General features: G+C 38.7%; 2 protein-coding genes across 54 annotated transcripts in view; one reads left to right on the top strand and one right to left on the bottom strand.

Moving 5' to 3' along the window:
• The window catches only part of grip1 (glutamate receptor interacting protein 1), a 359454-nt gene extending 347914 nt beyond the window's left edge, over positions 1 to 11540 (top strand). For 24 of the 53 annotated variants that reach the window (XM_087246973.1, XM_087246969.1, XM_087246964.1 and 21 more), the window contains 6 exons: positions 50 to 218; positions 3220 to 3258; positions 3538 to 3649; positions 8412 to 8645; positions 8729 to 8875; positions 8953 to 11540. In XM_087246973.1, coding sequence (XP_087103099.1) covers positions 50 to 218; positions 3220 to 3258; positions 3538 to 3649; positions 8412 to 8645; positions 8729 to 8875; positions 8953 to 9216 — 965 coding nt within the window. In that variant the 3' untranslated portion in view covers positions 9217 to 11540. Of the gene's footprint in view, positions 1 to 49; positions 219 to 3219; positions 3259 to 3537; positions 3650 to 3801; positions 3847 to 8411; positions 8646 to 8728; positions 8876 to 8952 lie in introns of all 53 variants that reach the window. The other 29 variants (XM_087246975.1, XM_087246961.1, XM_087246951.1 and 26 more) reach the window with 3 other exon arrangements.
• LOC101884202 (uncharacterized) overlaps positions 1 to 12094 on the bottom strand; it is a 51358-nt gene that overhangs the window by 14748 nt on the left and 24516 nt on the right. The gene's annotated exons all lie outside the window — the stretch shown is intronic.

Raw genomic sequence — 12094 nt, 5'->3', positions numbered from 1 at the left:
GTAGCAGAAAGTTCATTTTGGCCGCGGGTTGTGTGTGTGTTTGTTTCAGCTCCCACAGGTTTCCAGGCATCAGGCTACAGTTTCCACAGCCACGAGTGGAGGAATGCCAAGCCCAGCCGGGGCAGCCTGTCACCGGTCAACAGCAGCCGGCAAAGGAACAACATCCTGCCAGACTTCGGCATTGGTGTGGATGACTGGGACAGGCCGAGCGCCAGCGGGTATGAGAACTTACCACTAGTCAACTACACTGAAGAGTTGAAATACACAATCCACACAATCCACACTATACAGTTTTGTAAATAAGAATGAATCACATTGTTTTACCTTCATGTTGTTCCAAATCCATATGTTTTTCATGGAATTCATGTATAGATCATTTAATAATGCATTGAAGAACTGCATTAAAATGCTTCCCAGCTTCTGTGGAAAATAATAAATAGTTACAAATTTGAAGCAACATGAACATAATGAGAAATAATGGATAAATAATGAGTTTTCATTTTGGGGTGAAAAATAAAAGCTGCCAGGTCTATTTTTAATGTCTTGAATTTGTTGAAAGGATTTTATGCTTCATTAGTAAAGTGCATAAGACTTCTGTGTGAAACAGATTGAAGAAATTAACTTTCCCAGAGCATATTATTCCATTAAAGTTATTCCTTTTTTTACTTTCTTAAAAACCTGACGTCCTGAAGTGTCAATATCCATTGAATCATAGACGACTTTTAGTGTCAGACTGTATTAGGAGAAGGCAGTGCTGCTTAACAGATCTATTCAAATGTTTTGTTGACTTCTCAAATGCATTAAATTCAACTGACTACCTTAGCCGAGACCATTAGTACAATTTTTAAGAAGTGAACTGACTTTAATATCCACATTAAGCTGCTCTACGGAGACATTTCTCTGAATTCTTTGTGCAAGTGTCTTTTTGTTTCAACCCAAAATGTGGGTCTGTCATAATATTAACTGAGCAGTTTTCAGCACATTGTACTGTCAAACAGGCTGTTACTGGAGCTTTGATCGATCGGTTCTGGGGTGATTTCACTTTTCTTTGTTAGCTCATTCTGCTGGATATTTGTAATTCAGATTCATTGTGCTGTAGATCAAAGGCATAAAGTCCCTGTGTGCAGTAATGAAGCCAGCGGCTCTTAGGAAGAAATGAGGCCTTTTTTAAAGTATTTAGCTGACACTTGAGTTATGATCGCCTTTTGAGTTTTCTTCGTAGGGTTGTACGGCTTTATTTGATGGCGACTATGAGCTGCCTCAAAGTCTACGTGAAATCAAAGTTGACCTCTTTTGCTTATTTTCTTGATGCACTTCCCTGATCTTATTGTGATGGATTTTATATCTATTTAAAATCTGTCAGGAATGTTAATCACATTGCAGACTTGCTCATCTACATTTATTAGCTGACATAACATTTATTTAGTAGTAGTAACTGATTGGTTGAAAACCAGGAAAGGGTTGAACTTCATTAGGATTACCTGGAGCAATATTTTAATCTTTCTTAGGCAAGTACATATGCTGTAAAATATAAAGTGCAAATTAACACTTTACCCCATTTATTTATTTCCTAATTATGAATGCTATTTTTAACCAAACATAAAAGATACACATTTTATGACACACTTTTCCATGAAACTTAATGAGCATCCAAATCAATGTTGTGTGCTGGGCTAAATGTTGTATGTCTGTACGTGTGATGGTATTTTTAGCGGTTAAGAACTCATAATATAACTATAAGCAGTCTCATTCCAGCTGGTAACTATTTTATGGCTTGATGAATTAATAGCTTATTCGTATGAATTTGTACAGTGTCATTCATTGTTTGTTGTATGATGTGCCGCAATATATATATTAGGGCTGGGCGATATGGCAAAAATGCAATCTCGATAACTATTTCCCATATCGAACGATAACGATATATATTTCAACATAAGTTGTTACTGCTTCCAGATTTACATATACATACATTTACATATTTTTCGGCTGATACATTTTCAGTGGCCAAAAATTTGGTTCAGTACATCTCTAATATCAACACACTTCTAGGTGCACATTGATGGACATTTCTGCTATGTGATTGGCTCACAGATCAATATAAAGTAAAAATGTTGAGAGCTTTTTATTGTTATTTACATAAATTTTATTAAATTTGATATTATATTGTTTATAGGCCCAGCCCAAATATACAGCGGAAGTCAGAATCATTAGCCCCCCTGAATTATTATTCCCCCTGTTTATTTTTTTCCTCAATATCTGTTTAACAGAAATATTTTTTTCAGCACATTTCGAACATAATAGTTTTATTAACTCATTTCTAATAACTGATTTATTTTATCTGTGCCATGATGACAGTAAATAATATTTGACTAGATATTTTTCAAGACACTTCTATACAGCTTAAAGTGACAATTAAAGGTTTAACTAGGTTAATTAGGGTAACTAAGCAGGTTAGGGTAATTAGGCAAGTTATTGTATAATGATGGTTTGTTCTGTAGACTATCAAAAATATATAGCTTAAAGGGGCTAATAATTTTGACCTTGAAAATGGTGTTTAAAAAATTTAAAAGTGCTTTTATTCTAGCCGAAATAAAACGAATAAGACTTTCTCTTGAAGAAAAAATATTATCAGACATACTATGAAAATTTCCTTGCCCTGTTAAACATCATTTGGGAAATATTTAAAAAAGAAAAAAGAAATTCAAAGGGGGGGGGGGGCTAATAATTCTGACTTCAACTGCGTGTATTTAGCCCTATAAATGCAAAAGACTTTACATTGCTAGAGTGTGTAACAGATAAATGATTCAACATTAATTAAAATTAGTTATAGTTAGGACACTAGAAATCTGGCAATGATGGAAAACAACAAAATTTAATTCAAGTTGACCTGTATAGCACTTTTCACAATAATGATGCACACCCACATGAAAAAAGAAGGTCTTGAATGTCCCAAAAAAATATCAATAACTCCTTTTCATCCAAAAACGAAGTTACTGCCTTTTGCATTTGCATGGCAGAATGGGTGATCAGAATGGGTTATTCCTTTCAAAAATTTAAAATTTTTGTATGAATGAAAATGTACAAATTCATTCTATTCAGCCAAAAAATAAAACAGTTACCTTTTATGAGCTGGGGGTTTATAAAATATAATGCACTGTGACAGACTGAGTGATCTGGTTTGCCGTTTGTGTTATTGATTGAAGCTGATCTTCATTTCAGGGCATCCACGCTGCCCACCGGTTTAATCTCAGACAGCAGGTGAGGTTCAGTGCTGTGTGCCTGTTAACCTGCACTGCTTAACCCAAACCAATCCGGCCCTTTCACTCCATAAACCCAAAGCCCCACAACCCACCAGGACATCACCGCCCATCACAGTGTGTCCGACCTCTATGTGTCTCTCTCTTCAAAGAGCCTCACCATAGCCTGCACAGATCATTGGTCGTGCCTTGCGTTCATCACTGTGATGCCTGCCTGCTCATTGGCAACCATTCATTTGTCACGCAAAACCATTTAAATGTCCCGTTGTGTTTCCAACAGGTTCACTGTGGGACACGATGGGACGGAACCAGACCAGGAGGAGAACTTTTGGTCACAAGCGCTGGAAGACCTGGAGACGTGTGGTCAATCGGGAATCCTGCGAGAGCTTGAGGTAATTTAGGAGAACAAAGTTGTCCATTCCCCTCTCCCTGTGTTCAAACTTTAGCTCTTTTCATTCATCAATTCCCTCTATCCCATACTTTTTCCAGTTGCATGTTGCTGTACCAACCCTTGGTTTTGTGTAACAGCTCCTTCTTTTTCCAGGACAAGCCAGACAGGCTTCTGAATAAGAGAAACCTGGCCATCTTGGTACCCCTTTCCTTTCTTTGGGCTTCCTCTTTGCTTGTAGCGCTGGCACCCAAGTGCTCTCCTCGTGCTAATGGGCTCAGTGTCTCTTGCTGGGGGCCTGCTTGAAAGGGTTGGGGTGTTGGGGCTCACAGACAACCACTATTGGCATCCACTTCACATCCTAGGGGTGCATTCAAAACGCAGTACTATGTAGTAAAGGCTTAGTTCACCCAGATTCAGTCCACATTTATGCACAGTTATGTCGTTCCAAGCTCATTTATGTTTAGGTTAAGGAAAAACAGTTGGAGTAATGAAGACATTAAAGGTATAAAACAATATTACTTCACTTAAAGGGCACCTATTTTACCCCTTTTTCAAGATTTAAGATGAGTCTTTTGTGTCTCCAGAATGTGTCTGTAAAGTCTCAGCTCAAAACACCCATCAGATTATTTATTATACCTTTTAAAATATTGAAATGTTCTGCTTTGAACACAACGTAGCTGTTTTTGTTGCCTGCGCCTTTAATGCTAGTTCTCCCCATCCACCGTTCCCAAATGCCTGTAAGAGCGTGCTTCAATTTTCCTGCTGTGTCAAATAAACAGCACAGTGACAGACATGAAGGACATTTTGGAGTTGATGAGATTGATGAGTAACACACATAATGTCATTACAAAGTTCGGAACGGACAAATCGGACACACACACATCGCGCGCGTTTAACTTTGCACTGTTTTTGCATGCAAAGTGACAGGATACACATTAATATCCACTGCTGTATGTATAGCCGTTATGTTAATGTACAAAATAAACCCAATTTAACGTCCACAATTCGGGATTGAAGCATTTTCTTCTATAATTGTACTGACATACGGCTGTGCACTGCAAAAAAGAATTCTTAGAATTTTTGTCTTGTTTCTAGTCCAAATATCTCAAAATTCGTAAATCAAGAAGAATTTTCTAGACAAGCAAAACATATGGTCTTGTTTTCAGAAATAATATGCTAAAATGAAGTGAGTTTTCCTTAAAACAAGCAAAATAATCTGCCAATGGAGTGAGCAAAATATTCTTATGTCAAAAGGAAAAACAAGATTATTTAGCTTACCCCATTGGCAGAGTATTTTGCTTGTTTTAATTGAAAACTCACTTAATGTTGGCATATTATTTCTGAAAACAAGACAATATGTTTTGCTTACCAAGAAAAAGCTTCTTGGTCTAAGATATTTGGACTAAAGACTACAAAAAATATATAAGAAAAGCATTTTTTGCAGTGTGTGATAAAGTAAAGACTATAAAATTGCTGCAGTTCATTAGAAACATGCACTGTTTAAACGTTTTAAACTTGTAAAACTCATTCATGATCACATTTGATAATGATTAATGATCACAGAGAGGCGATGAGATCTTTTAATCCTTGTTGCTTTGCGCACATCCTGTCTTGTTGATATGATTATACACGTTACTACAGAGACATGTTAATACATGGCTGTCAATCAATTTGGTGGGCGGTGAAACCACATTTCTACATCACGTTGTGGTGGGCCTCAAAATAGAAGGGATTCTATTTTAATGTCAGAAAATGTAAAAAATAAAAAAATAAAAAAAAGAGAGACTTAATGTGTTTCTATCACTTAAATAAGACTGTGGACACATTATACCCACACACAGTTCTTTCCAAACAGCTTTCAAAACATGATTTTCTTCATAGGTGCCCTTTTAAAAAAATGTATACTATTATTAATTGAAATAACTGATAAAATAATTAATAGATTTAGTTTTAAGAATAACAATTCAATTGTTTTAAACTGTCTTTCCACACAAATATTTTACACACCAGCAGTAATGCTTTCAAAAAAACTTCAAGAACCTGTGAAACCTATCTCAAAAAATAAATAAATAAATAAATAAACAACATTTTCATTCATTTAGAGCTTATAGAAAACCCCATCTGAAGACTGAATGTTGCTGTCATTAAACTAATGAACAAACTCTGTCTATTTTAAGGCTATCGCATTGTTGTTTCACATGAGAAAAACAAGAGAAAAACATCTTCGCCTGTTAACAGCAAGGCCTGCTGTGAAGAAAATATGCTCTGACGGCGCAGGGACACACTGATATCAGTCTGATAAGCGACTGAGTTTCTCATTGCAGTTTTCTTCCCACTATAAAGCAGATCCACATCTAGTGGGATGCATGACTCTAACGAGAACTGAATATGCCAATAAGAATGGAAATATTGCCACACTTGGCTCTGCCTGAAAGTATCCCAGCATCTCTCATCAACCTCAGCATCTCGTATTCGCTCATGACTTGCTCAGGCGTAACGGTGAAATGCAGGTAACGGATCCAGTGCCTTTTATTGGTGCAAAGTTGGAATTGTGTTTTTACTAGCTTGATGCAAATCGAGATGAGGTTTGAGAGCTGTGAAGGACAAGATTTTCCATCTTTCACCTCATACTAAGCCATTGTAGGGCTTTTGTGAGCTTGTACAGAACACATCACAACTAAAGTCCTAAATAATATGGGTTTGGAACAACATGAGGGTCTGTAAATAATGGCAGAATTATTATTTGTGAGTGAACTATCCCTTTAAATACTAAAAAAGAAACAAAAGCGTTGATTGAACTGATAAGAATTGCTTAAAAATTGGCTTTATTCTGTCGCTGAATGCATTTTATTTTGTCTCGTACAGTAGATAAAATCACCTGTCATGTCACACAATGGTGTGCTTGACATGCTTTGTGGCCAGCCTTGAAATATTTCATGAAAGCAGATTGATTTGCTTGCCTTGACTTTATCAGGTACCTTGAGTTAAACGCCAGCCACGTGTAGCCGACGGCACAGAGAAGCTTTTAGTAGTCAACGTTAGGACAAGCTGTGAAAGCTCTTCACTTTCCATCCCACTTGTCTGCGGAAACACGATAAAATCAAAAGCCTTTTACGCTGAATGTACCCTTTGGCCCTAATTGGATTCGATGAAAGTGTTTGCCTCTGGTTTGTGTCAGTATAAATGTACTATTGAGCTCGAAACGGCCTGAAAAACATTGTACGAAAGTCACACGTTTTCATTTTCCACATGCTGAATTGATTGAATGTGGTGTCGAGGTGCATGATTTACATGTATGATCATCGGTTTAATGATTTTTATGCTGCTTACCACAAATGCATCGGCTTGGACGAGTTTCCTCTTTTGTGTGGTCACCTGTCATTAACCTGGAATCTCCATTCCGTGCGGTTTGAGTGAGAGTCACACAAACTAGCAAATGACGGTGGACGGAAGATAACGAAGGCATGTGGGCTCATGCAAAGCATGATGGAGGAGATGCAGCAAGGCTTTTTTGTTGTGAAAATTTAGTCTTGTGTAGTCGTGTCTTCAGCAAAAGGCCAGAACCAGGTTCTTTTTGAAGATCATCTTCAAATGACTCCAAGAAACATACAAAAACAATGCCCACTCTTCATAATGTTTGTGTAATCACTGCCATGGCTTGCCATGGTGGACGTCGAAGCAGTTCAATCCACTCATTAGTGTGTCAAAATGCATGTTACTAAGAGTTTGTGTATCGTTGTCCATCATCATTTTGCTTCTTGTAACATACTAAACAGGAAGCATAACAAACTGTAAATGAAATGCTTTTGAATGTTTAATGAGTGTTTATGAGTGTTTCTCTGTCAATGTAACTTCCACAAACTAAAAGTCAAATGTTTGGGGGTTTAGAAAGAAGTTTCTTACGCTTACAATGGCTAAACTGGTGTTTATTCTAAAGCATTTTCAAATGTATTTTATTCCTGTGATAGCAAAGCTGCATTTTCAGCATCGCTACTCCACTATCACATGGTCATCATCAATATTTTTGTGTAAGCCAAGATGCATTGTTTTCACGATTCTTTGATATCCACAATTCAAAAGACCACCAGTTATTTGAACTTGAACTTGTTTGTTACCTTATAAATGCCTTTACTGTCAGTTGAGCTCAATTGTATGATGCTAATCCAATGCATGGTATGGCTTAGTCAGTACAGCTCAATTTTGAGGGTGTATTTTTTATTATTAACACCTCTGTTCCTAAGAGAGACATATAAATGCTGAATTGTGACCTATAAAGACTATCACTAATCACTGAATGTCCAAATAAAATGGCCACTATCTACATCCTTTTAAATGACTGTCACATGCAACTTAACATTGCTGTGTCATTGTCAGTAGATGAGATGAAGTTCTTCTCAGGCAGCTGACGAGCAGTTTCAGCCAAAGCTGGCTAAGGCAACGCAGAATGTAAAGGCACTGCAACTATATTGATATGTCTGTAATTCAATTCACTAAACTGCAGCGGAACAGCAAGCCAAAGTAAAGTGAGCCAAACTAAAACAAGCCAAACCGAACTAAGCCAAGTCATACCAAGCAGAGGAAAAGCAGCTTTAATGTATCTTTACTGGATTAAAAGCTTCTCTTCTTTTAAAACTCCCAAACTTTTGAATGGCAGCTCACACTAGACTTCACTTATAAAGTGCATTTTATTTGTTTTTTGCTTCATATAACCAGCACTTATATCGGCTGGTACTCAGCTCCTTTCCTCGTGGTTTTCCCTCTAGGCCACCATTATGTCGGGCAGCTCTTTAAGTCTAAACCACGACCCTGCGCCCACCCGAAGCCATCTGGGCCGTCAGGCCAGCTTTCAGGAACGTGGCAGTAACAAACCACAGTACTCACAGGCCAACCGCAGCAACACGCTGCCCACTGATGTCGGCAGAAAAGCTTTCGCCATGAGGAGAATGAAGCAGGAGATCAAAGACATCATGTCACCAACCCCGGTAGAGCTTCATAAGGTGAGATTATTGATCATTTCTCGATCAATTCAGTCTATTTAAAGCCGGTTTAATGTGTGTAACTGCTCCCACCACTTTCACAGGTGAGTCTTTTGAAAGACTCGGATCTTGAGGACTTTGGGTTTAGCGTGTCCGATGGAGTCTTGGAGAAGGGGGTTTATGTTAACAATATCCGTCCAGGAGGCCCTGCTGAAATTGGAGGCCTAAAGCCATACGACAGGCTGCTACAGGTGAGCCACTGTCCGAATAAGTATGGATGACAGTACAGAAGGAAGTGTGGCTAATTTTGCCTTGTTTTGTGCCACAGATTAACCATGTACGTACTAGAGACTTTGACTGCTGCTTAGTGGTTCCCCTAATAGCGGAGTCTGGAAACAAGCTGGATCTAGTCATAAGCCGAAACCCAGTTTCTTCACAGCCCTCAGAACTGAACCCGTTGTCCAATGATGAGACAGTGAACTGGACTGACACTGGAGACCCTCTCGAGCAGCCGGTCGCAGGGCTGGAGCAGGGCCAGCACAACTCCACATTAGCAGGACTAGAAGACAGAGACCCCACCAAGACTTTATAGCAGAACTCCTCCCTGGTGCCTGCAGTGGAGCATTTCTCCTCATGGTGCTAAACTGAACCCTCCCCTCCCATAACGGCTCTCTCTAGTGGAGGAAAACACAAGGGCCTTGTCCTATAGCACACCCAGTCCCTTTCCTACAGTAAGTCAGAGCATGAACCACCACGACAGAGGTCCTTTCTTGAGACGCTGGGTGTGTTTTTACCCTGTGAAAAAGCAGCGAAGACCACACTGACCTCTTGGAAAACCAAATTGTGGGGGGAGGGAAACCTGAAACAGTGCCATCCCTGATTTTTATTGCCAATAAACACTAGTTTTAAGGAGGATTAAAAGAAGATGCATAAAAGCAACACATGAGACTTCTACTTACAATATCGGACTGGCCACTCTGTGATCGTCCGTGTTTTGAGTTTGAATGAGTGTGCGTGAGTGTCCGAAGACTTTATTTCGTAAACCTCCACAGTCTGTCAAAGTCCCACGTCCCAAACGCAACCGTCGACCCTCCTATTTTGTGATACTGAAACACAAGTGTGTATCGTGTATGTCTGTGTATTTCCTTCTATCTGATGCCAAGGTCAGAGCTGGTCCCTTTTTTCTTGATATGAGAAGAGATGCAGCCGCGTGGGGGGAAAAAATGATCAGCACAATGAATTTGGTAGCCATTTTTCAATTGTGACTGAACGTGGGTTATAGCCTAATGCATGAGACCTTTTAATGCGAATATTTTGTAGTAATTCTGTCCAAAAAAAAAAAAGAGCTTGGCTACACGGAAAACACCACATATTGGTTCTCTGCCTGCTATATCACCGCAAATATGAATTCCAATGTCACTCATAAGGAGAGGGTGGCACAAAGGCACCTTATCTTGAAATTGGACAGATGTCTATTTTTATGAACAGAGGTGGATGATTTATAAGGGATGTGTGTGATTTTGAGCGATGGCTGGTTAGCATGAGGTCGCTATCGACCATATACTGAAGCAGATTGATGGCACAGAGAAGGTCATTCGGGTTTGGAAACTCTTTGTACTTTGTTAGCTAATCGCCGTAGGTCTGTGGTCTCCAGACTCTCGCCCCAATTTTTGAGGAAATCCATCATTGGCCCAAAGGACAGAACAGCTTATTTATTCCAACATCAATCTCCTAAATGAAAACGACAGGCATTCAAGTAGGTACTTGCATACTGTTTACTCCACTGTCTGTGATAAATGAGAATATTACGATGAACAAATTCATCTCATATGCTTAAATTTGCAGTGCCCACTTATGACAAAAACACAAGCATGGGGTTGATATCCATGAGAGAAAAAAAAAAAGACTTTTGTATTCTTCCCTCCATTGTTTAAGTAGTTTTAAATCATTATGGTAATTTGTATATGGTACTGTTATGGTTTTCTATGTTTCATCTGACATTTTTTCAGACTATGTAAGCCCAAAGGGTACGCATTTGTAAAGAGAAAAAAAAGAAGTGTCAAATCATGAGAGAGTGGATTCATTCTACCATATGCGGTAGACCACATCACATTTGTAGCTCTACTTGGAGAAAAAAAATAAGACTAGCAAAGAAAATATGCCATACGAAAGCTGCTAATGGCAATGAAGACCCTCACCCACTCGTGTGAAACTGTGCTTTTGATTGAGTGACGTCACCCTCGTTGTCAGTGCTCAAAGATCCTGTCTACTCACCATTTTCCATTGGCACGTTGAGGTTCTACTACTGAACTCAACAAAAGCCCACTTGATGGAGAAAGTCTGGCGATGATGACAAGGTGTCTTTTGTTGTCTTTTTATTTTATATAAGCCTTCAGGTACGGGTTCATTCCCCAAACTCATGCACTGAGATGTGTTTCTCAACTGCGTAATTGCTATGTGTTGAATTGCGGTTTCCAAGCCGTTATTCGAGAGTTAGCTGTCACTTTCATTACAACGCTTTCCTTGACCTAAGTTTGTCACGACACTTCACTGTGTTACTGCAAATACACTCCGGTCAAGTGGAGAGGAAAAAAAGCAAACTCATTTTTATGTTCCATTTGTGGAAACGTTTAGTGAAGTCAAGCACTGCCAGTTAAAATAGTGGGTGTCCATTTTCAGTATACGATGACTTTATGATTCAATGTCACAGTTATGTCCCTGAAATATTGTATTTTTATTTCTAATGGACAGGTATTATGAGCTGTAAAGTATTTTTGTACAAAATTTAATACTTTGTTAGCATGATGTTTATCGTCTATGTATAAATTTGGGGATTCCTACAGCTGTAATCCTTTGTATGGCCGACGAACAGAGAAACAATAAAACGACATACCGAGTGGAGAGATGACACTGAAATGATCTCTTGATCCAATTTGACTTATGACATGGTTGTGGGAAAAGAGCTAATGATTCCATTTCGATCCCTATATAACAGGGGTGTCTAACTCAGTTTCTGGAGGGCTGTAGCGTTGCAGAGTTTTGTTTCAACCCTGCTTCAGCACACCTGAAACAAGCCTGAAGGACTCAATTTGATTGCACAGGTGTGTTTAATTAGAGTTTTATTTACAGATGAAAGGTTTTTCAAGACGTTTTCCTTCCATCTGAGACAAAGCAGGAAAGCAAGCAAATTCTGTGCGATTTGAATCAACATGGCAAGGTATGAATACTTTGATGGTGAGATTTCTCACAACACATCCTCTAATGCTCAGGTGCTGGTCAGCAGGCAGAAAGTAGGTGATTTTTGCAGCACTTCAAACACATTTAATGGATTGAGCATTTACACCTCGAAAGCAATTCGCTCAAAAGCATTTGACCACATTTGAAAGTGGTCAAAAGTGGTCAATCTCAAAACATTTCAGACAGCATTTACACCTTTATTTAGTATCATATACTTAATAGAAGAATCATTT

Source organism: Danio rerio, chromosome 4 (genome assembly GCF_052040795.2).
Source record: "Danio rerio strain M-AB ecotype USA chromosome 4, GRCz13ab, whole genome shotgun sequence".
Classification (NCBI taxonomy): domain Eukaryota; kingdom Metazoa; phylum Chordata; class Actinopteri; order Cypriniformes; family Danionidae; genus Danio; species Danio rerio.
Note: the sequence above shows the minus strand (reverse complement) of the source record. Positions and strands in the feature narration are given on the sequence as shown.